The sequence below is a fragment of the Taudactylus pleione genome, unplaced genomic scaffold, assembly GCF_031769625.1.
Source record: "Taudactylus pleione unplaced genomic scaffold, aTauple2 ptg000850l, whole genome shotgun sequence".
NCBI classification, from domain to species: domain Eukaryota; kingdom Metazoa; phylum Chordata; class Amphibia; order Anura; family Myobatrachidae; genus Taudactylus; species Taudactylus pleione.
In genome coordinates, this window is record NW_028285252.1 from 1,435,575 (window position 1) to 1,457,206 (window position 21,632).

Below are 21,632 nucleotides of genomic sequence, written 5' to 3' on the forward strand. Positions count from 1 at the left end.
AGACAGTAAACAAGGTGCTATCTGACGCAGAATAACTTACGGGAGAAGAGTTTTCCCGCAAGAGTTGTGCGTAGCTGCCATGTCTTATTGCTGATAGGTCTCGCTATATTTACTGCAGGGGCTATCCTGTCACATTGGAGTTGGGTTTGTGATATTGCTGACTTTATTAGTGGCCAGTGTAAGCTTAGGATAACTTAAAGGGGTTCTTCACCCAAAACCACACGTCATGGGGTCCCACAGTATGTTACCCTCTTATGTGTATAGTGACAGTTGTTCCTACTACGTTTCTATTGGCCTCCAGAAAGTAGGGTCTCGTTTGTGCGCCGTTGCGCTTAGTGGAGCATACGGTTAAAACCTCCTCTGTCCAGAGTTGTGCTGCTATTATATTTCCCCAGTGTAACTGGATCTTGTTACTTGCAGAAGACGAAGCAATGACCTGCTGCGATTAGACACTCAATATGCTACACTGCACAATGTGAGCTCTATTGGGGGAAATCTTTATTATTACAGGAATCTCTCCCCCCTACATAGGTAAGGATGTCTTTTATTTAATACATGACGGCTGTATTGAAACGTTTTAGGCACAGCGCGTGGTATTTCTCTCCTCTCCGTTATTGTGTCTGAGGCATGGTAATGAAACGGGCACTGGGACAATCTTCTAGGTCCGTAGGAAAGTCCCGGGACTTTCCAGCCGGTTACTCTGAGACTTTCACCCATGCGCTACTACTGGACAGCGGCAGCGCTGACAGCTGACGTTGTACACACAGCGATCTCCCTGTGTTTGCCTTTGACGTGTCTTGTTCCACGCCATCTATACAGGAGCATGAGTAATACTGTAGATTATTTACTTTAAGCAATAAACTTCTTCTGCAGAGTTTACGGTTCTGTGACTGTTCCGCAGCTTCTGTGTACATTCTCATGCTTCATGTTATTCTCTACCCAGGGACTAAGAGTGATATTATTGCGTCTTCGTTGCAGGACCTATATTGTCCGTGTTTAAGTCCCGCCCCCGGCTTTAGTTTGCCTCACATGGCACGGATGTACATTGCAGTATTGTTGGCAGTTACCTATGTTGGCCAGTCATTGCTTCCACGCAACATCCTGGTTATTAAGGAATCGCCTGAAATTGTTTGTTTAGTTAAAGTAATGCCATTATCTGCTGTTGGCTGCACCCTGTAGAACAAGTGCATATTCTTTATGTCCTTGGGCGTGTGATGTATCTGCACACGTCTGTGTGGTTCTTTCTCTCCGGCTATTGGAAGGAATTGGCTCGGGTATAACAGGAGATGGAAAGACTGAAGATGCAGCAATAGCTGTCTGCACCCTTTCTAGTTTGGAGCTGCTCGTATACAGGTCTCCCCAAACTGGAGGGGTCCAGTCACGCTGCTTCACCAGAACGGGCTATGAGTGCAGTCATGCTGATTGCAGCTCTTAGTGGGGATGTATCTTATATGGTTCCAGTAAGGCTGTGACCGCTTTAGTTTGCGCCAGTAGTGCTGTCAGCACAGCGCTGTCTTTATTACTCGTGCCCACTTAAGTCAACTCAAGCGGTGCAGTGGCGTGTCCTGTTAGCTGACTTTGAAAGGGATGTTCCGTACGTACATTGTAGTTTGCTCCTTTTAAGGGGCTGAGGTGCCGTGTGCCCTTAGCAATGCATGGCTTTTCTCACTTCTCTACAATGTTAAGAGTCCTGTTAACATTGAGACCCCAAAAATATGTCTGCCTCCACAATGTGAAGATGGCAGACTTACTATTAGACCAATCAGAATAGCTCGTGAGCTCCCCTGCGTGGCTCGTGAGCTCCCCTGCGTGGCTCGTGAGCTCCCCTGCGTGGCTCGTGAGCTCCCCTGCGTGGCTCGTGAGCTCCCCTGCGTGGCTCGTGAGCTCCCCTGCGTGGCTCGTGAGCTCCCCTGCGTGGCTCGGGTAAATACATCGGTAGAGATGCCGTCATGTAGCTCCCACTGCTGCAATTTACTGCCGCACTTTTATTCAGAGTAGAACAAACTCAGTACAGACACATGGTTGTCATGTTTTCTACCTCTGAATTCTGTGAAATGTAATTATATGTACAGGATTGTGGCCAGGTGAATAGAAGGGGATATAAATACCAGTTCTGGTGGAAATGGAGACTCGGCAGTGTATTCTGTAGAGAAAGTAGTTTGTTATTTAGTATGCGTTGTGTGTGTGTTCTGGCTTCTGTCCATCTTCTATACGCTGTTACCTGTGCTCTACATTCTGTCACTGTCTAAACGGTAAACAACTGGACATTAGCAAGGCTAGGCAATGCGTGGCACACCAGCTGCTGTGGAACTACACTTCCCAGCATGCCCTGCCACAGTTTTGCTGGAGCGAGGCACCTTGCATACCCCTGGACTGTAGAACCATCGCACAACCCAGGCTATAAAATGATGTGAAGCAATTCGGTGGTGAGTGAGAATGGCGCTGGCTTTGGTAGCCATCGAAAGAGTAAGAGATGGAGGAGAGGAGTAACAATATAGAAACACTTCTCGTTCTTAATCAGGTTGGTGCTAGATGCTCTTTATTGAGAATATATGTCGTAGTACATTCAAGACATATGAGTATTTCAACAGATCATAGAATGGTTTGAAACCTAAGGCAAACATAGATCCTTTTCAACATGATTACCCAGGTGTTTCACTGAGCGTAAAGGAACATGGTTGCTTTAAAGCCTTAAAACATTTTCATAGATGCTAGCTTAATTACCTCTGGGGGCGTTTCCATTGTTTGTTATTCAATATTTAAAAGATAAAATTAATTTTACACAACTTTATTGGTTTCAGATGGTGTTTATTTTATTTTTTTTTAATTTTAATTGACTCCTCTTAAAGGTTAAATAAATGATCTAATATAATCCTGCAGCTAAAAGTATACGATGCAAGCACCCCGGCCTGTCTGATTGGAATAGATCTAAAGGTGCTTATCCACTAGATCAGGGGTCTTCAAACTTGGCCCTCCAGCTGCTGTGGAACTACACATCCCAGCATGCACTGCCACCTTTTTTATATAACAGCATGCTAAAACTATGTGCAGTGCATGCTGGGATGTGTAGTTCCACAGCATCTGGAGGGCCAAGTTTGAAGACCCCTGCACTAGATGATAAAAAATGAGCGATTGAACTATTACAACATCGTAATCATTCAATCGCTCATTAATCGTGCAGTAAGATGCCGGACCAACGATGCGCGTTCCCGCTGGTCGTTGCCGGCATCTGTCATTGCCTGAACATGCCGGCCAACCTGCCGATATAGTGAGGTTGTGCATGTTCGGGGGTCAGGGAGGAGTCTGCACTGACTGACATATCGCTCAGTGTGGGCACATTATCCACTGCACAGGATGATGAATGATTACAATGTTATAATCGTACAGTCGTTCCACTCTCGTCTAGTGATTATGCCCCTTTACTCTCGTTCATTTTACGTTTGCCTCAGCAGTCTGTGTACACCATTCTTACTTTACTCTTTGTTCTTTCCTCTGATAGGATAATCTGAAGCTCCCATAGACCATAGAGGAAATCTGTGCCCGGTTTGCTGTAGATGGACAGAAACATGCAGCCACCTCCTCCAGCCGGTCCTCCAGCGACGGGGGGACCTCCCCGCATGGGAATGACCACTAATACCTACTGGCGTAAGAGAACACCCGCACCAGCAGCTATGGCACCCCCTCAGGTGCAGCCAGTCACCGACCCGTTTGCATTTGGCAGAATGACTCCACAAAATCTGGCATCTGGCGGCGCACCAAGGGCTAACGTGATGGCATTGCAGGGTCCGTCCCCTTCGTTGTTCCCCCAGCCTGCTCCCCCGATAGCAGCTGCTGCAGAGAACTCCATCGGGGCCCAGGCACCAATGCCAGGGTTTCCGTCCCAATCTACGCCCGCAGTTGCCTCTTACAGCAGTGTTCCCTCTCCGCCAGTACCAAGTTTGCATTATACAAACAGCATGGCTCCCACTCCTACCATGCAACCGGGGCTTGGTCACCCCGCTGCACCATCTCTTCATAACACAACGGGTGGACTAGAAAATGCCTTTATACCTGTACCGGATAGGTCTCAGAGCAGGCAAAGCATTAATGCTGATGTGGGTCATAGCAGCAATATGGCCGCTCTGCCACAGACATATACTCCTACATCTTCTCAGCAAACCAATGCACCTTGGGCATCCACACAGGCCGCACCACCTACCTCTGCTCCGAATGTCCCCCCACCCGCTCAACACCCAGCGTACAATACGTCCTATTACTCCCTTCCTTATTTAGAAGTTTCTCACCTTCCCCCCCAAACTAGTGCCCCAGCCTATTTTTCAGCTCCACAGAGGCCTGTGCCTGCTGCTTTTCCACATGGAGCAGGGGCAGGTCATGTGCAGCAGCACGGCCTATCACAGTTCAACAGCACCATCCAAACCGATTATATGCAGCACCAAAGCCCTGATCCGAACAGCTGGTATAGCCAGCCTTATAGAGAACCACAGCCGCTGCCGCCGGGACCCAACCCAATGCAGGCTGGAGCGCCAGTTACTGTACCGGGAAACCGGCTGCAAAGCGAGTCTGTGAAATCTTCCAGCCACGTCGCCAACGATGCAGATTCTGGAACAATATCTATGTTTTTTAAAGGAGATGAAGCAGAAAATGTGGAAATCCTCTCCACAGACCAGCAGCACGGGTCCAGCAGGCCAGCCACCGATGCCTCGTATCATCCAAACATTGGGCGCCAAGGGAGCGTGCCGCCTTTACAGACCCAGCCAGCTGTTGCGCACGCACAGTCACAGCCACCTTTGCCGTTAAATCCCACTGCACCTAATACTCAGTCGTTTTTATCTCATGACTCCCAGGTGACGTGGAAAGCGCGTGACACGGATAACCAGCCTATGGAACCCAAAGTCTTATCTGGACCACCGTACGACAATGTTGAAAATGTAGAATGTGTTCAGAACCTAGAAGTTCTCCCAAGTGAATCTCATAAAAACAATATATTTTCTACTAGCGTAAATTCAGAGGCATTTAGATATGGACCAGTTCCCGGTCCTTCCCTCCCGAAGAACGTAGCCAGCCACACCGAAGGAGGTAACAATTGGGAGGCACCGGATGGGTCCTCTCATCCAGTCAGATCTGATAGCGTATCTTCAAACTACAGTACGTTAAGTCACAAAAGTCTGCCCGCATCAGCTAGGCCTCTGGATCTGGTGGGTACCTTCATTCAGAAGGAGAGCGGAAGACTCGAAAACGAAACGTCCAACAGTTTCTTTAAGCAAATTGACTCCTCTCCCATGGCCGGTGAGAATACTGCACAAAGTTTGGCACAAAACGCCTACCATGGGAACTTGTCTCATCCACCCACCCCAAGTCCACCGAAACCTACCGGGATATTCCAAGCAAGTGCAAATAGTTCCTTTGAGCCTGTTCGGTCACATGTAGGTGTTAAACCAGCTGAAACCGACCATTCGAAAGTAGTCGGGGAAGTTCCAGAGAACTGCAAGTTGCCCTCAAACGCTTCTCACAACACGATTCCAGCAGCTTCCCCGGGGAATTTGGAACAACCTCCTGACAATCTGGAAACTATATTTTCAGGTAAAACTGATGCTGAGGTTTGTGCTGTAACCAGCGGACAGAACTTTTCATCAGTCGGAGGTCCGTCCTTTGATAATCTATCATCACTGCTAGATAAACGTCCATCGTCGAGAGCTCATGGGTCATATAAAAAGTGTGAGAGCCCTGCAACTACCTTATGGGCTCAAGGAGAGTTGCCCAATTTTGGGGGCAATGTTCTCTTGGCCCCACCAGCACCTGTTCTTTATGTCCCCCCAAAAGCTCAAACTGAAATAATCCAACCTCCAGAAGATGGTTTATTGGAGAAGCAGAAGAGCCGGTCGGACCAGGCGCAGTTCTCTGTTACCTCTGAGGAGTACATCTCTTCTGAAAATCTAGAAAACCCACCCAAGATAGGAGACGACGAGAATCCGCACTCTCAGGCAAGTTCTGGTTATGCCAGCTTGTTGTCCTCGCCACCCACCGACTCCTTGCAAAATCAACCGGTTTTAATTGCTCAACCGAATAAAAGTTATAATTTGGTTCAACCAATTAATTTCTCTTTGTCTTTACCCAATCAAATGAAAAACATTAATTCTGCTAAAGATATCGCTACCGGCGACAAGCCTGCCCCCACCGGTAGTTTTCTTCCTGACCAGAATGCTTCAGTCTCCGCCAATCAGCCTGGAGCTGCTCTGAAAGCCCCCATTTCCTCTAATCAAACTAATAAATTACCACCTGGCAATGATAATTTTCCTGACTCTATCTCCAATCATCCCCAAAATATTCTAATTTCTACTTCATTAAATCAAATTCCGCTTAATTTGGCTACTGAAGGTCAGAAAACAAAGTTTGAAGGTGTAGCAACTAGACCAGCGGTACCAGGGTCTGGCCCGCACATACCAGTGAGTAACGGAGCCGCCATGTTTGTTCCGGCAGTCACTAGTAGTGGTGTTGCGGCGGCCAGCCATGCAAGCAGCCACTTGGAGAATTCGGGCGCGCTGGATTTTACGGTACCTCGCGCAGCTGGCAATCACCATACAAATGGTCGTGCGCCCGTTCAGAACAGGCCTCAGGCAGGAGGACCTGTCTATCCCAATCAGTCTGCAAATGTCCCAAATTTCCAGCCCGTGCCTGATATTTACAAACAGGGTTTCTACCAGCAGGTTACTAACGATGTTCGAGCGCAGCCTGCGGTAGAGTCTTCACAGCCCGGAGCTGCGACTTCTCACGAGTACATGACCCCCGTCTCTCAAACCCTTCCAACACAGGCCGCTACCGGAGCTACACCCATTCCTTACCCTCCGCAAGCAGAAGCTCAAATGCAGAGTACCCAGCATTCTGCCGGACCTCCTTACAGCGGAGCCTCAGAGTTCGGTCCTAAACCCGGGCCACCCGAACAGCCTTCTTACCCTACTCAACCTGTGACAACCACATCTGCGCCAGTGATGAACCCCAACCACTTTACTGGGTACCCAGATCCATCCAGACCTCCCGCTTCCCAAACCCCTCAGCAGGCAGACCCATATTACTACTATAGAGGTTACGGAGCGTACCCCGCTGGCTACCAGCAGCCATATCCGCCTGTGGATCCCCGGGCTTCTCAGCTCTACTACCAGGTAACATTTATATTTCCTCTCAAATCGGTGGTTATTTTAATTAATGGGTGGTTATCGTCCTCACCACGTGATCTATTATTCGGCAGAATACGCTGGTTAAGTGAACTGTTTGGCTCCAGACTATGATCTAGAATTTGTGTCTGTACATTGGACAGTTAACTTGGTGGGAAATTGTGTTGTATCCATATTAACCGTTCATATGTATCGGCCGATTTAGCCTAGTGCCAGCAGAATTAATAAGAGCTGTTATCTGGTTGGTTGCCTTGGTTAATGGGGGTTTTTCCCGCTGGATTCCCTCTCTGCAGTGTTTATACATGATAAAATTACACTTAAGTCCATATTCAATTGCAAGCGAAAAGTCCTGGACTTTCTGCCTACATTGCGTGTTTTTGGCGAAAACCCTTTCTGTGCGCGCGTCCGCTTTTCACTCTACTCAATTCCAAAGGATGCGAAAATGCGTCCCGGCGAATCTCAAACAGGCGAAAAGTGCTGTCAGATTTGGGGAAATCAGCCTGACACCCCCTAAAAGATGCACTGACATAGGGGATCACTATGTATACCCCCCGAAAAGCCCCGCTGAAGGTATTTGGGGTGATTAAATGCTCTCAATTGCTGCTGTTTAGCGTCTTTGCACAAGTGGTGAAGAATAGCATTTAGCAGGGTTTTTTTTGGCAAAAATAAGTAGTCTCAGCAAATTTGGGGTACACGAAAATGGGTGCAAGCATGGTTAAAAATCGTTAAAGTGAGGTTTTAAAAAAATGCACCTTCAACAAGCACCTGCAATCAAAAAAACAGCTTGGGCATACTGGGGGACCCCCTGGAGTCTATTTTGCTAGTTTTTAACTTTGTCCCCCAGTTTTATTTTTTTCGCCCCCTAAAATGAAAGTACTTTTTGGGGGTAATCTAAAGTAATTTTTATATATATATATATATATATATATATATATATATATATATATATATATATTTTACTCAGTTTACATTTGGGGGGCTGTCCCAAGGCTGCAGGTCTGTTCCTGCAACTTTGCACCCCAATTCTGCACTTTTTTTCCGCCTGCATTCAGAGGCGAATATTTTCCGCTAGTAGCAAGGCGCAGACTTTTCGCTCCGGCGAAAATTCTTTTGGGATTGAATACGGGGATAAGTTTCCGCCTGGCGAAATGACGTCACCGGCGGAAACTTTTTGCAAAAAACGGCTTATCGTGGCTAATTAAATACGGCCCTTAATGTTCTGTCCATTTCTTGAAGCATTATTCTTTCTCTGATCCTATAACCTCCGAAATAATCCCTCTTGTGTATAGATTTTATTTTCTGTATAAACTCGTATACAGAGTGTGTGTGTGTGTGTGTATGTATATATGTGTGTATATATATATATATATATATATATATATATATATAATGTGTGTGTGTGCTAATTTATTTGAAGTAGTAAATGGCTGTAGGGGGAAGTATAGGGCATTCAAGTTATTTCCTTGGCTCTGCAGATAGTATACAGGAAGGGACCGCTCCCCCTCACCTATATCTGGTAATGGTCTCTTGCAGGATGCCTACGGAGCATACGACCCCTCTTACAGGCAATACAGCAATTCCGGGTTTGTGAAGTACCCCTACCAAGAACCAGAGAGACCTAGCTCCAGGTCCAGTCACTGCTCCGACCGGCCATCCTCCAGGTTGGTGTAGCTAGAGGGACTGTTCATGGCTATACGGGGAATAAGGGGGAAGCTTCATCCAATGGGGGGGTATAAAATTTCTATAGCCTGAGTGATCGCAGTGTTTTCTAATGTCTAGTAAGTAAATGAATATCTGTGACCATGACGTAATTCCATTAGTAGCTGCAATGTTGTTTTTAATTATATGTCTAGCAAACAGTGGTTGTTATGTGCTTGGAAGACTTGAGTACACTTGGCAAGTTGAAAAGGGAATGAGGCATCACTCTGTGCCTCATACCTCAGTGGTGACACTCCTATGCTAAGCGTAATGCCTGTCGGAAGCACAATTACTATGAACGGGACCATGCTTCTTTTTATACTGTTAGAATCTCTGCTGAGTGTGTCTCTTCCGCTCATTTACATACTGGAGACCCTGGTGGTATGCAGGAGCTGCCATCTCCCCGATAACAGGCGTAATGCAGAGACCAGATAGGGTTACAGGCCGGAGGGGAGGGGGGGGGGGGGGGATTTAATGCGTTTTCAACTGATTTTCCATTATCTAGAAGTATAACTCTTCTTTTCCAACAATTTTCTAGTCAAGGGTACAGCGCTCCAGCCAATTATTATGCTGATTATTACCAAAGTCACCAAAGTCAGTATGATTATGGAGGTGAGTAGTGCTCGCTCTATGGTAATAGACCCGTGTCACGCAGAACAAGGTTATGGAGCATACACACGGTCAGATGTGTCAGATGAACGATTTGACCAACATTTTGAACGATTTTGGAAACTATTTGAACTACGAACGATTTTTGACTGCATTAAAATGACTGAAATCGTCCAAAAGTGACTGCAAACACATCAGATGTCAGATATCGTTATCTGACCATCGGGAACGCGCATCGTTCAGACATGTCAGATTTTCCTTCAGATATGAACAATTGAACGATTTTTTAAATCGTTATCATTCAGATCTGAAGAGAAATGTGACCGTGTGTATGCGCCATTAGATCACCGCCAATATATGGTTAATTTCTTTCTCGCAGATCCCTCAAGATGGGATCGTTATCCGGGAGCTTATGACCCTGGGTATCGGGACCCTCGAAGTGCTTATTGGAATTACATGTATGGCAGCCAGGAGGACCCCTACCACCGTAAGCCTCCATATGGGTATAACAGCAGGTGAGTATCGCAGGGCTATCCGGCAGACTTGCGGCTCAGCATCTCCCATCATGCACTGCTTCCGTGGTCATCGTCCTCGGTGGATGCGCCCTCTCAGTGCTGTTTGTAGACGTTTCCGGGCTGTATTTGTGTTGTGTGCATTGATATGTCCCCTTGAATAGATTCGATGCCTACGATGACCGTTGGCAGTACGACCCCCGTTACGTTAGGGGTTTCGATGATGAGAATGAAGCCCAGAGAGACCTCGCGAAGGATGACTTTGACCGGCGTAGCGTGCACAGCGAGCATTCGGTCCACAGCATACACAGCGAGCGGAGCTCTCACAGCCGCCGAAGCAGCTTCAGTTCCCGCTCGCAGCAGGTTAGTTCCTGGGGATAGTCCCCCAATGAGCCAGGAGCACGGTGAGCATATGATGTTACCGTCTGTTCCTTCCACCAGAGCCAGGTCTACAAAAGTGAGCAGGACCTGACCGCAAATACGTATGGCGGCCAAATGCAGAACCCTGCACTTGGGGACTATCCTTACGGCTTATATCCAAATGAGTACAGCGCCCAGCAGGACAACTACCAGTATGACTACCAGGGCAGCAATGAGTGGCAGCCAGTGGAACAAGGTATCGCCTCAGTATAGGGTTTATTAGGGTTTTTTTTTAGTGTACTTACATTTTTTTTTTTTTTAAATAGTTGTTGATTTTATGTTCTTATAAATGACTAAAATGGTTGAACTACAACTTCAAGCAGTTCTAAAACCTCTTGTTTCTTAGTTTGATTTGTGCCCTGTGTCCGTAGATTGACCTTTGTGTTTTATATGTAGTTCCCTCCAGGTCTCTGACCCCAGAGAAGTTTGGAAGCCCGCATGTTTGCGCTCGGTTTGGCCCTGGCGGGACCCTAATTAAAGTGCTGCCTTACCTGCCTTCAGACGGGCAACCCACGCTGGTTGAGATCCACAATATGGAGGTAAATTACCAACAGTAACATTTACTTACTGGTCAGGGTAAATCTATACTGGAAAAAGAATGAAACACATGTTCTAGAATTAATAGATTAGTAAGTTTGAGGTATTTTTGTTTTAACCTTTTTTTTTTTTTTTTTGGTAAATTTAAACACTTTCCATTTTGTGCGTTCAGTCTAATCCACAGACCCCCCAATCCCCTTCTGATTTATATTGTAGATCATTATGCAGAACAGCCCAGAACAGGAGCAGCTGAGGTCTTTCCCTGGTCCCCTGGTCAAGTAAGTTGTGTGTACCCTGTCTGTCTGGGTGTATCTATGTCACAGTGCCCATCTGCAGAGGGGATTCCTGTGTGAGCCCCTGCAGAGAGATTTCTCCATCTGCAAGAAGGGAACGCAGGCAATGCATTATCGTCCAAGGAGATGGGGTACTGTGCAAAGACACCTCCCGATCCCCTACAGCTGTCTCTCTCTCTACTACGCATAGGAGTCCGGGTACTGTGCAAAGACTCCTCCCCCTCTCCTGCAGCTGTCTCTCTCCGCACTACGCATAGAAGTCTGGGTACTGTGCAAAGACTCCTCCCCCTCTCCTGCAGCTGTCTCTCTCTGTACTACGCATAGGAGTCTGGGTACTGTGCAAAGACTGCTCCCCCTCTCCTGCAGCTGTCTCTCTCCGCACTACGCATAGGAGTCTGGGTACTGTGCAAAGACTCCTCCCCCTCTCCTGCAGCTGTCTCTCTCCGCACTACGCATAGGAGTCTGGGTACTGTGCAAAGACTCCTCCCTCTCTCCTGCAGCTGTCTCTCTCCGTACTACGCATAGGAGTCTGGGTACTGTGCAAAGACTGCTCCCCCTCTCCTGCAGCTGTCTCTCTCCGCACTACGCATAGGAGTCTGGGTACTGTGCAAAGACTCCTCCCCCTCTCCTGCAGCTGTCTCTCTCCGCACTACGCATAGGAGTCTGGGTACTGTGCAAAGACTCCTCCCTCTCTCCTGCAGCTGTCTCTCTCCGTACTACGCATAGGAGTCTGGGTACTGTGCAAAGACTGCTCCCCCTCCCCTGCAGCTGTCTCTCTCCGCACTACGCATAGGAGTCTGGGTACTGTGCAAAGACTGCTTCCCCTCTCCTGCAGCTGTCTCTCTCTGTACTACGCATAGGAGTCTGGGTACTGTGCAAAGACTGCTTCCCCTCCCCTATGGCTGTCTCTCTCCGCACTACGCATAGGAGATGGCTGCAGTTTTACATGTAATATATGATAAAAAGATTTAGAGGGGTATTGTTGTATCAGAATGACTGACTGCAGGGGGCTCAGTCACTCATACAGAAATCAATGGATACAGCTAATACCCCTTGTACTGCCACAATGACTCCCCAACTCCGACGATGCTATTAGCTCCCCCCACCATCAATTGTCATAAGCTGTGCTCCTCTCTCCATCAATGAGGCCGCTATGCCGTGCCCTGCCCCCTCCCCCCAATAAGGTTGCTATGCTGTGCACTGACAAGGTTGTCGTTGTCCCCTGTGCTTCCTCAATGTTAGGCAGTACTCTCCACCCCGAATAATGTCATTAGGCTGTGCCTACCCGCCACCCTCCCACAATGATGTCATTAGGCTAGTAGTTCCCAAACTGTTTTGAATCACGGCGCCCTAGAGTATCAGAATTGTTTTCAGGGCACCCCTAAGTTTGTTATTGAGAAATTCAGAAAAAAATAAAGTGAAGTAAATTGTGCTGACCCGTCATCCTTAGGCTCAGCATTGTATGCCCTGTCATCCTTAGGCTCGGCATTGTATGCCCTGCCATCCTTAGGCTCGGCATTGTATGCCCTGTCATCCTTAGGCTCAGCATTGTATGTCCTGTCATCCTTAGGCTCAGCATTGTATGACCTGTCATCCTTAGGCTCAGCATTGTATGACCTGTCATCCTTAGGCTCAGCATTGTATGACCTGCCATCCTTAGGCTCGGCATTGTATGACCTGTCATCCTTAGGCTCAGCATTGTATGTCCTGTCATCCTTAGGCTCAGCATTGTATGGCCTGTCATCCTTAGGCTCAGCATTGTATGACCTGTCATCCTTAGGCTCAGCATTGTATGACCTGCCATCCTTAGGCTCAGCATTGTATGCCCTGCCATCCTTAGGCTCAGCATTGTATGCCCTGCCATCCTTAGGCTCAGCATTGTATGCCCTGTCATCCTTAGGCTCAGCATTGTATGCCCTGTCATCCTTAGGCTCAGCATTGTATGACTTGTCATCCTTAGGCTCAGCATTGTATGACCTGTCATCCTTTAGGCTCAGCATTGTATGACCTGTCATCCTTAGGCTCAGCATTGTATGCCCTGCCATCCTTAGGCTCAGCATTGTATGCCCTGCCATCCTTAGGCTCAGCATTGTAGTGGGGGACAGGTTTGTACTTCTGTTTGTCCACATATTTACATTACATTGAGCATAAATCATTTGATTTGGTGCTGGATCACTAACCTGGGGCACCACACAGTTTGGGGAATGGCCTAATGCAGTGGTCCCCAATCTGTTCTCGCGCTGGATATGGTTGACCAAGGATTCTGGATAAAGATAACTTGCATTCAATTAAATTAGACGGATGTAACAAAATAAGGTTACAGTGAGAGGTCTCAGCATGAAACGGTCTATGAGAGGGGCCCACACTGACCGGCGGCTTTTCATTCTGTCCGCAGGGATGAAACGCACAAAGTTGATGTCATAAACTTTGCACAAAATAAAGCCAAAGAGTGTTCCCAGAACGAGAGCCTAATGGACCAGGAGTCTGCTCGTATTCTGTGGGATTTCATAGTTCTACTGTGCAGGCAGAATGGGGTAAGTATATCTGTCATTTACCCCCTACCTATAAACAGCTGCGCTGCCACCTGACTGACGGAACGCATTATGTCATCTGCACGTGGGAGGCCCAATCAGAAGCTGCTCTCCACATGATTGTTGCATGCGATTGGACCTCCTGCTCTCACAGCCCCATTTTGGGCTGGTGTTTTGGGATGAACCGTGGCGCCTGGAAAAAATGGTCGCTTGGGACTGGAGGGGTCGGGTCAGTAACAGACTTGTATACGATTTCTACGTTGTAGTTTGGATGGAGTTCTGCATAACCTTCTCGTAGCCTAGAAAACCGTTTTTTTTCCCCCGACCGTAAGTATAGGGGGTTAAAGTTAGGCACTGGGGGGAGGAGGGTTAGCGTTAGGCCAGTGTTGGCTAACCTTGACACTCCAGCTGTTGTGGAACTACATAACCCAGCATGCACTGCTACAGTTTTGCTATTAGGGCATGCAAAAACTGTGGCAGGGCATGCTGGGATATATAGTTCCACAACAGCTGGAGTGTCAAGGTTAGCCAACACTGTGTTAGGCTGTGGGGGGGGGGGGGGGGAATTAGGTTTAGGCTGCGGGGAGAGAGGGTTAGGGTACTTGCCAGCACGTCGGTATTCTAACTCAGTCAGGTTGCCAGCGTCGGAATTCTCACCAATGTATATCATGTTGCTTTTGTGACGTTTGTGCTTATTATACCTGATCCCTCTATAACAAATTTTTGTGTAAAAATCTGTTTCGATAAAAGACAAAACAAAAAAAAAATTCCTGAAAAAGCAGCGACATATTATCGTTTTCCAAATTGTCGTCCTGATTGCCCAAACGCTTCTGTAATGTTCTAACCGGAAGTAGCTGCAGTATCTGCGCATTTCCAGCTCCTGGTCTGGTGAGATACTTTGGGATAGCTGATCATGTAGCCCCGGACCTGATACGTGTGTGTCTCTTACACCTGTTTCTGTATTTTGCAGACCGTTGTAGGGACGGACATAGCGGAGCTGCTTCTCCAGGACCATAAAACGGTCTGGCTCCCTGGGAAATCTCCCAATGAAGCCAATCTGATCGATTTCACCAACGAGCCGCAGGAGCAGGAGGAGGAGTCGGGGGCGTCTCAGCTCTCTTTCCTCGCAGACATGGTGCCCAACTCTGGGGTTACCCTGGAGAAGGAGACGGAACGCTTTCGGGAGCTGCTGCTGTTTGGACGTAAAAAGGTACTTGTACCGCTATTGCCTGCGCTGTTAGGGATCGGAGTAGGCCTCATGCTTTTGGCGTGATTGTGCTTGTATTTGTATTACCGTGTACTGCATGTCATGTTCTTGCTTTGTGTGATGCTTCATTCGATCCCTTTCCCAGATGTAAATATTTAATGCGTCTATTTGTGAGCAGCGCTGCCGACCGGATGTCCGTCTGTCTGTCTAAATGTCATCTGACACCTCTTGCAGGATGCCCTGGAGTCTGCCATGAAGCACGGGCTGTGGGGTCACGCACTGCTACTCGCCAGTAAGATGGACAGCCGGACGCACGCCCGAGTGATGACCAGGTAATGGCTGCCTCCCAACTATTCAAATTCTGGGATGTAATTCTCCAGTAACTGTTTCCGCACGGTTCTCCCTGGCCTAGGATCCCGGTATATACTGTACGTCTTGTGGCTGTCCCAGGGTAACCCCGGGTGTCCTAGCAAAGTCTACAATGTAGCGGAAATGGTGGCTGTATCTTACATGTGTCTTCCATGAAATAATTACTATTTTACATTGCTCTCTCCGCACCCACCTATATCTCGTCTGTTACTAGACAGGAAATGCCCGTACAACTTCACATTGTAATGCTCTGATTGGCTGCTGATGGTTCTGTTCCCGCCCACATCACTTCTTATTGGTTGTAGACTATTTTTAAGCAATAATGTAATAGGAGCTCTGCCTCAAGTCAGTGGACTTCAGAAAGTGCTCCCTCCCCCTCCAGGGTCCCAGTTGAGCATTATTAGGGGTACATTTACTAAGATGGGAGTTCTATTAAGAGGTGATGTTGCCCATAGCAACCAATCAGATTCCAGTTATTATCTTCTAGAAGGTGCTAGATGTATGAGAAGTAGAATCTGATTGGTTGCTATGGTCAACATCCCTTCTTAAATAGAACTCCCATCTTAGTAAATTTACCCCCTAGTGTACAAAGTGATAACCTCCTAAGTGTCCCAATCTATGCCATCGATCTCCCTGGAAACTTTATTACTCTCTCTGGAAAGTTTTGTTACTTTGAGTATATCTGAAGAGAATTTATAATTGTGTCCGCTTCTGGTTCTACATAGAGATTTCTATGACCTTGTATCCTGGGTCTGTAGTCACCAAATCCAGCCACTAAATGTCGTCTCTGTGTTGTGTTTTGCGTCTGGTAATGCAGGTTTGCCAACAGTCTCCCAATTAACGATCCCCTGCAGACTGTGTATCAGCTTCTGTCTGGAAGGATGCCTGCGGCAGCCACGGTGAGTGTGTGCAGGGGCTCAGCTGCACCTCCTACTCTAGAGACACCTTGTTCTTGTGTTCTAGTCCTACCTGTGTATGTATCTTGTATACGGAGTCGGGTGACTGCTGTATGTTTAGTTGCATGTGTTACAGGTTTTGGATTTGTTTGCAGCTGGTTCTGGGAATGGATTAAGCGAGCGCTTTATTTGTTTTTGCTTCCGGCAGTGTTGCGGAGACGAGAAATGGGGCGACTGGAGACCCCATCTTGCTATGGTGCTGTCTAATATAACCAACAATGTTGACGTACCAGCCAGGACCATCACTACAATGGGAGACACGTTGGGTAAGTTGAGGCGGACCGGAGGACGCTGCTTCCTGTGTAATGTTGGGCTGCGGTTTATGTCCGTGTCTATAGCAGGATGGGAAACTGTACAGCGCTCCCAGATGGCGCCAGGCTGCACAACTCGACTATAACCGATAAACTGGGATCGCAGGGCTGCCCCTTTTATTGGCCATGGAAGTTTTATCCACAGCCACCTAATGCTAAATATATTACTGTTCTATTTCTAATACAGCGCAGACCGTTCTTGTATACGCTGAGGGCCAGCTAATGAAATATTCTCCTGTATATAATAGATACCATATCCCCATTCCAGCCCTCTCAGATTGGTGCTGTGGGGTGATAGACACTAACGCTCCTTGTTCCTCTCCTCTCTCAGCTTCCAGGGGTCTCTTAGATGCTGCTCACTTCTGCTATATCATGGCTCAGGTGGGCTTTGGCGTGTATGCCAAGAAGACCACCAAGCTCGTCCTCATTGGCTCCAACCACAGGTGAGGGGCACATTCTCTCTTTGTATTTTAGCCTGTGTAAAAGCAGCCGTACACCGCGTACAGTAAGCAGTCTAGTACACGGTCTATAGAGTATTAAGTCAGACTGATTTATTTTGTTCCCTTTGACACGTCGGTCCATACAGTACATGCAAATACCTCAGCTATTTATTCCTATTTATTCCTTTATTGTATCTTTACACCACTGTCCTCTGCTTTGTGTGTCCTCTGACCGGGCCCGGGTAACAGGGGCCGTGGCCTATTCGAAGGCCACGCCCCCTTCCCAAAAAAAAATAAAAATTTGCGCTGGGGAGTGGGGGCGCTCTGAGCCCCCTCAGCCCGGCAGAAAGCCAAGGGGGGCACGATCAGTGTGAGCCACGAGCAGTCTCCCACTGCAGCTCCGCACATGCTGTGTGCTGAGCTGCTGTGAAGGAGGGGGGTGGCGCCGGACCCCCGCCAGGCCCCTCAGGAAGCCCAGGCCCGGGTAATCTGTACCCGCTCTTGGCGCTCCTGCCTCTGACCTCACTAGCTGAATCCATACTGTTCCTTAACTTGAGGAAGATGCTGAAATAGTTTTGTCTTCTGCAGTTTGCCCTTTGCAAAGTTTGCCACGAATGATGCCATCTGGAGGACGGAGGCCTACGAATACGCCCAGTCACTTGGTGCACAGACCATATCCCTACCCAATATCCAGGTAGGAAAATCTCCTTCATACGGCTCCGAGCTGGAAGTCATTACATAGAATAACTCGTCTCCCCGTTTCTCCTGCAGGTTTTCAAGTTTATTTATGCCTGTCGGCTGGCGGAGCACGGCCTCTGCGCTCAGGCTTTCCACTACTGCGAGGTCATCTCCAAGACCATCCTGAAGCATCCGTCTTACTACTCCGCCGTGCTGATCGGCCAGCTGCTGGAGGTGATTACTCCGCCTTGTATCTCGCAGGCCCAGATTTATGCAGCCAGGGGTGTTTGTCTCCATGACGCATTTTGCTGCTCCACTGTTATGATATAGCGAGTGCAGGAGAAGGCACCCAGATCCCTGTCTTTGTGCTGGTTCTTGCCCTTTGTATGAGAAAGGTGCTGGCTGTACAGTAATGCCACAGGAAGGGCAGAAGGAGTGACCAGAGGCGGCCTCAGATCTAAAGCTGGGTACACACTGATAGAGAGATCGACCGTTCCATTGAACGGACAATATATCTATAATTCATCACCGGGTGTGTACAGTGGATAGGTCCGTGAATGACGTCATTCATGGACCTATGCGATCTGTGCAGCGCAGCACATGGCCGATGTATCTGAAAGATATGTAATTTGCTGTTGTGTGCGGGCGACCCGCCGATTACCCGTATACATGCTGCAGGGACCCGCCGATCACCCGTATACATGCTGCAGGGACCCGTCGATCACCCGTATACATGCTGCAGGGACCCGCTGATCACCCGTATACATGCTGCAGGGACCCGCCGATCACCCGTATACATGCTGCAGGGACCCGCCGATCGCCCGTACACATGCTCCGGGGACCCAGCGGTGAATGACAGCGCAACTGCCCGGACAATTTAAATGCCCACGCAATTGAACTGTTAAGCCTGGTACATCGGGCAGTCGATTGGTAAGTATGTGTACACTTACCAATCGGCGGGTTGGCCTAGTGTGTCCCCAGTTTTAGTATATGTCGCCCCAAATATACTACTTACTGAAATAAAGTACATGCCCCTCCCTGCTGCAGGGGTGGCCCTAATCAGATCAGCAGATACATTTTATTAATTCACTATTATGTCCATCTGCAACACACCAACCCCCACACCCACCTCCCTGCCCCCGCCCCATTATCCTGATTTTATACTATTAGGAGATATGTTACATTTGGTATGCGTTCTGCATCCCGGCGGTCTGGATGCCGATGCTTACCTTACAGGCGCCAGAATCCCGGCACTGGTGTTCCAACCGCCGGGATGCTCAAGGTAAGTTAGGGTTAAGTTTAGGGGTAGGACTAGGCACTAGGGGAGGGTTAGGTTTAGGGTGCCGGGGAGGTTAGGTTTAGGCACTGGGGGGGTTTAGGTACCAGGGAGGGAAGGAAGGTTAGAGTAGGGAGAGGGGGAGGTTTAGAATACCGACCACCAAGTGTCTATATCTTAACCCTGTCGGGGTTCTGATTGCCATTGATCCCGTCTGTCAGTATTACATACTGATTCCGTTACATTTAACCTTAAACTAATCAAGTGAAAACATTCATAGTTGGAGCAAAGGATGATTAAAATGTTAATAAATAAAGTTCTGTACTGTCACCATGTGTAGTTTTCTATATTATATTATTGCTGCGGTTCCTCCTGTAATGTGACATACTCTCCTCCAGGTGGCCTCGCACTTGAGATTCTTCGACCCCCAGTTAAAGGAGAAACCAGAGCAGGAATTATTCATAGAACCGCCGTGGTTGCTTAGACTCCGCCACTTGGACATGCAAATCAAGGTACGAAACCGCCGGACTTGCAAAATCTGACATACTTGTTACAGAACCGCTTGGATGCGGGTAAACCGGTATCCTGCTTCTTACATACGTGCACAATTGTCCCTTTCAGCAAGGCACTGTCGTGTACAGCACTGGCAGGACCACCCCACAGCAGTACGCCTGCAGCACGCCGAGCTCGGAGCATGACCACGTCAGTCAGTCCGATGGTATGATGGCAACTCAGGAAATGCCAGCTAATACAGACAATCCGCTACTGGCAAATATGATGCCAGCTGTCCCGGGGGTTCAGTTAGCACTACCAGGTAAGGAACACAATCTGTAACCATGGCATCTAGCCGTATTATCGGTGTCACTGCTGGCGGGCGGAAGTCTCTCCCCTGCTCTCATTCGCTGGTTACTGCGATGTGTATGATGGTATGACATGGCTGCGTGTGCTGGTGGTATGACATGGCTGCGTGTGCTGGTGGTATGACATGGCTGCGTGTGCTGGTGGTATGACATGGCTGCGTGTGCTGGTGGTATGACATGGCTGCGTGTGCTGGTGGTATGACATGGCTGCGTGTGCTGGTGGTATGACATGGCTGCGTGTGCTGGTGGTATGACACGGCTGCGTGTGCTGGTGGTATGACACGGCTGCGTGTGCTGGTGGTATGACACGGCTGCGTGTGCTGGTGGTATGACACGGCTGCGTGTGCTGGTGGTATGACACGGCTGCGTGTGCTGGTGGTATGACACGGCTGCGTGTGCTGGTGGTATGACACGGCTGCGTGTGCTGGTGGTATGACACGGCTGCGTGTGCTGGTGGTATGACACGGCTGCGTGTGCTGGTGGTATGACACGGCTGCGTGTGCTGGTGGTATGACATGGCTGTGTGTGATGGTGGTATGACATGGCTGTGTATGATGGTGGTATGACATGGCTGTGTATGATGGTGGTATGACATGGCTGTGTATGATGGTGGTATGACATGGCTGTGTATGATGGTGGTATGACATGGCTGTGTATGATGGTGGTATGACAGGGCTGTGTATGATGGTGGTATGACAGGGCTGTGTATGATGGTGGTATGACAGGGCTGTGTATGATGGTGGTATGACACGGCTGTGTATGATGATGGTATGACACGGCTGTGTATGATGATGGTATGACACGGCTGTGTATGATGGTGGTATGACACGGCTGTGTATGATGGTGGTATGACACGGCTGTGTATGATGGTGGTATGACACGGCTGTGTATGATGGTGGTATGACATGGCTGCGTGTGCTGGTGGTATGACATGGCTGTGTATGATGGTGGTATAACACGGCTGTGTATGATGGTGGTATGACATGGCTGTGTAGATCCAGAGGTTGGTTAGGGCAGTTCCCTTAAATAGTTTCTACTCCTGTAATGTGCTGTACGTAGCGCAGGAACCAGCCCTGTCTCTCTAGTACATGCGTGTGCTCAGCCACATCTCACCCCGTTCCCTTAGGACGGTCCCGCAGGTACTGGTTCTGAGTCGCATGGAGAAACGAATGCAGCAGCGTCTATTAGCGGTCTCCAGTCTGTGGGTTCATGCGCTAAAAAACTCCTTCCCTTGTGTACATACGTGCACCTGACTGCAAGGGCTAAGAGCGTCTCCGCGCACGCTGTAATTCCGATAGGCGCGTCCTTATTCGCCTCCGTTGGTTGCATCATCTGAAATTGCACCAGACCTATGGGAGCGTCTCATCTGACTGCGGCCTCCTGCGGTTGTGCGTCAGTGAATGCAGCCGCCTGCATAGATACGCCCGCGACACTCTTACAACACCCAGTGAACAGACCATGTTTGCGTGCACTACCAGCCACTGCACCACTGCACATCACTTTTTCACCACACGACTGATAACCGCCCGAATCGATCACAACAGCGCCTAGGCGCGTGCACTATGTAACCCATGCGCAGTAGGAGATGTCGGACTCTTTCATGAATTGCAGAGTTGCAAATAATCGCTCAATTACGTGAACATTGTCATGACGATCAGGCCACAAGGTCAGACGCAAACGTTGTCTATACTTACTCTCCGTCCCAATCCATCTGATAGACATAGGTCAGCACTGTCCCAAATAACGGTGTAAAATGGACTCATTCG

The 21,632-nt window shown here is 48.5% G+C and overlaps 1 protein-coding gene across 4 annotated transcripts in view; it reads left to right on the plus strand.

Annotated features, from left to right (window-relative positions):
* SEC16A (SEC16 homolog A, endoplasmic reticulum export factor) overlaps nucleotides 1-21,632 on the plus strand; it is a 54,357-nt gene that overhangs the window by 2,255 nt on the left and 30,470 nt on the right. For all 4 annotated transcript variants that reach the window (XM_088458777.1, XM_088458779.1, XM_088458780.1 and 1 more), the window contains exons 2-19: nucleotides 3,500-7,157; nucleotides 8,703-8,830; nucleotides 9,406-9,479; nucleotides 9,856-9,991; nucleotides 10,153-10,351; nucleotides 10,430-10,604; nucleotides 10,805-10,947; nucleotides 11,162-11,223; nucleotides 13,634-13,772; nucleotides 14,740-14,979; nucleotides 15,211-15,308; nucleotides 16,163-16,244; nucleotides 16,450-16,567; nucleotides 16,944-17,055; nucleotides 17,641-17,746; nucleotides 17,824-17,964; nucleotides 19,405-19,518; nucleotides 19,628-19,820. In XM_088458777.1, coding sequence (XP_088314903.1) covers nucleotides 3,555-7,157; nucleotides 8,703-8,830; nucleotides 9,406-9,479; nucleotides 9,856-9,991; nucleotides 10,153-10,351; nucleotides 10,430-10,604; nucleotides 10,805-10,947; nucleotides 11,162-11,223; nucleotides 13,634-13,772; nucleotides 14,740-14,979; nucleotides 15,211-15,308; nucleotides 16,163-16,244; nucleotides 16,450-16,567; nucleotides 16,944-17,055; nucleotides 17,641-17,746; nucleotides 17,824-17,964; nucleotides 19,405-19,518; nucleotides 19,628-19,820 — 5,863 coding nt within the window. In that variant the 5' untranslated portion in view covers nucleotides 3,500-3,554. The remainder of the gene's footprint in view (nucleotides 1-3,499; nucleotides 7,158-8,702; nucleotides 8,831-9,405; nucleotides 9,480-9,855; nucleotides 9,992-10,152; nucleotides 10,352-10,429; nucleotides 10,605-10,804; nucleotides 10,948-11,161; nucleotides 11,224-13,633; nucleotides 13,773-14,739; nucleotides 14,980-15,210; nucleotides 15,309-16,162; nucleotides 16,245-16,449; nucleotides 16,568-16,943; nucleotides 17,056-17,640; nucleotides 17,747-17,823; nucleotides 17,965-19,404; nucleotides 19,519-19,627; nucleotides 19,821-21,632) is intronic.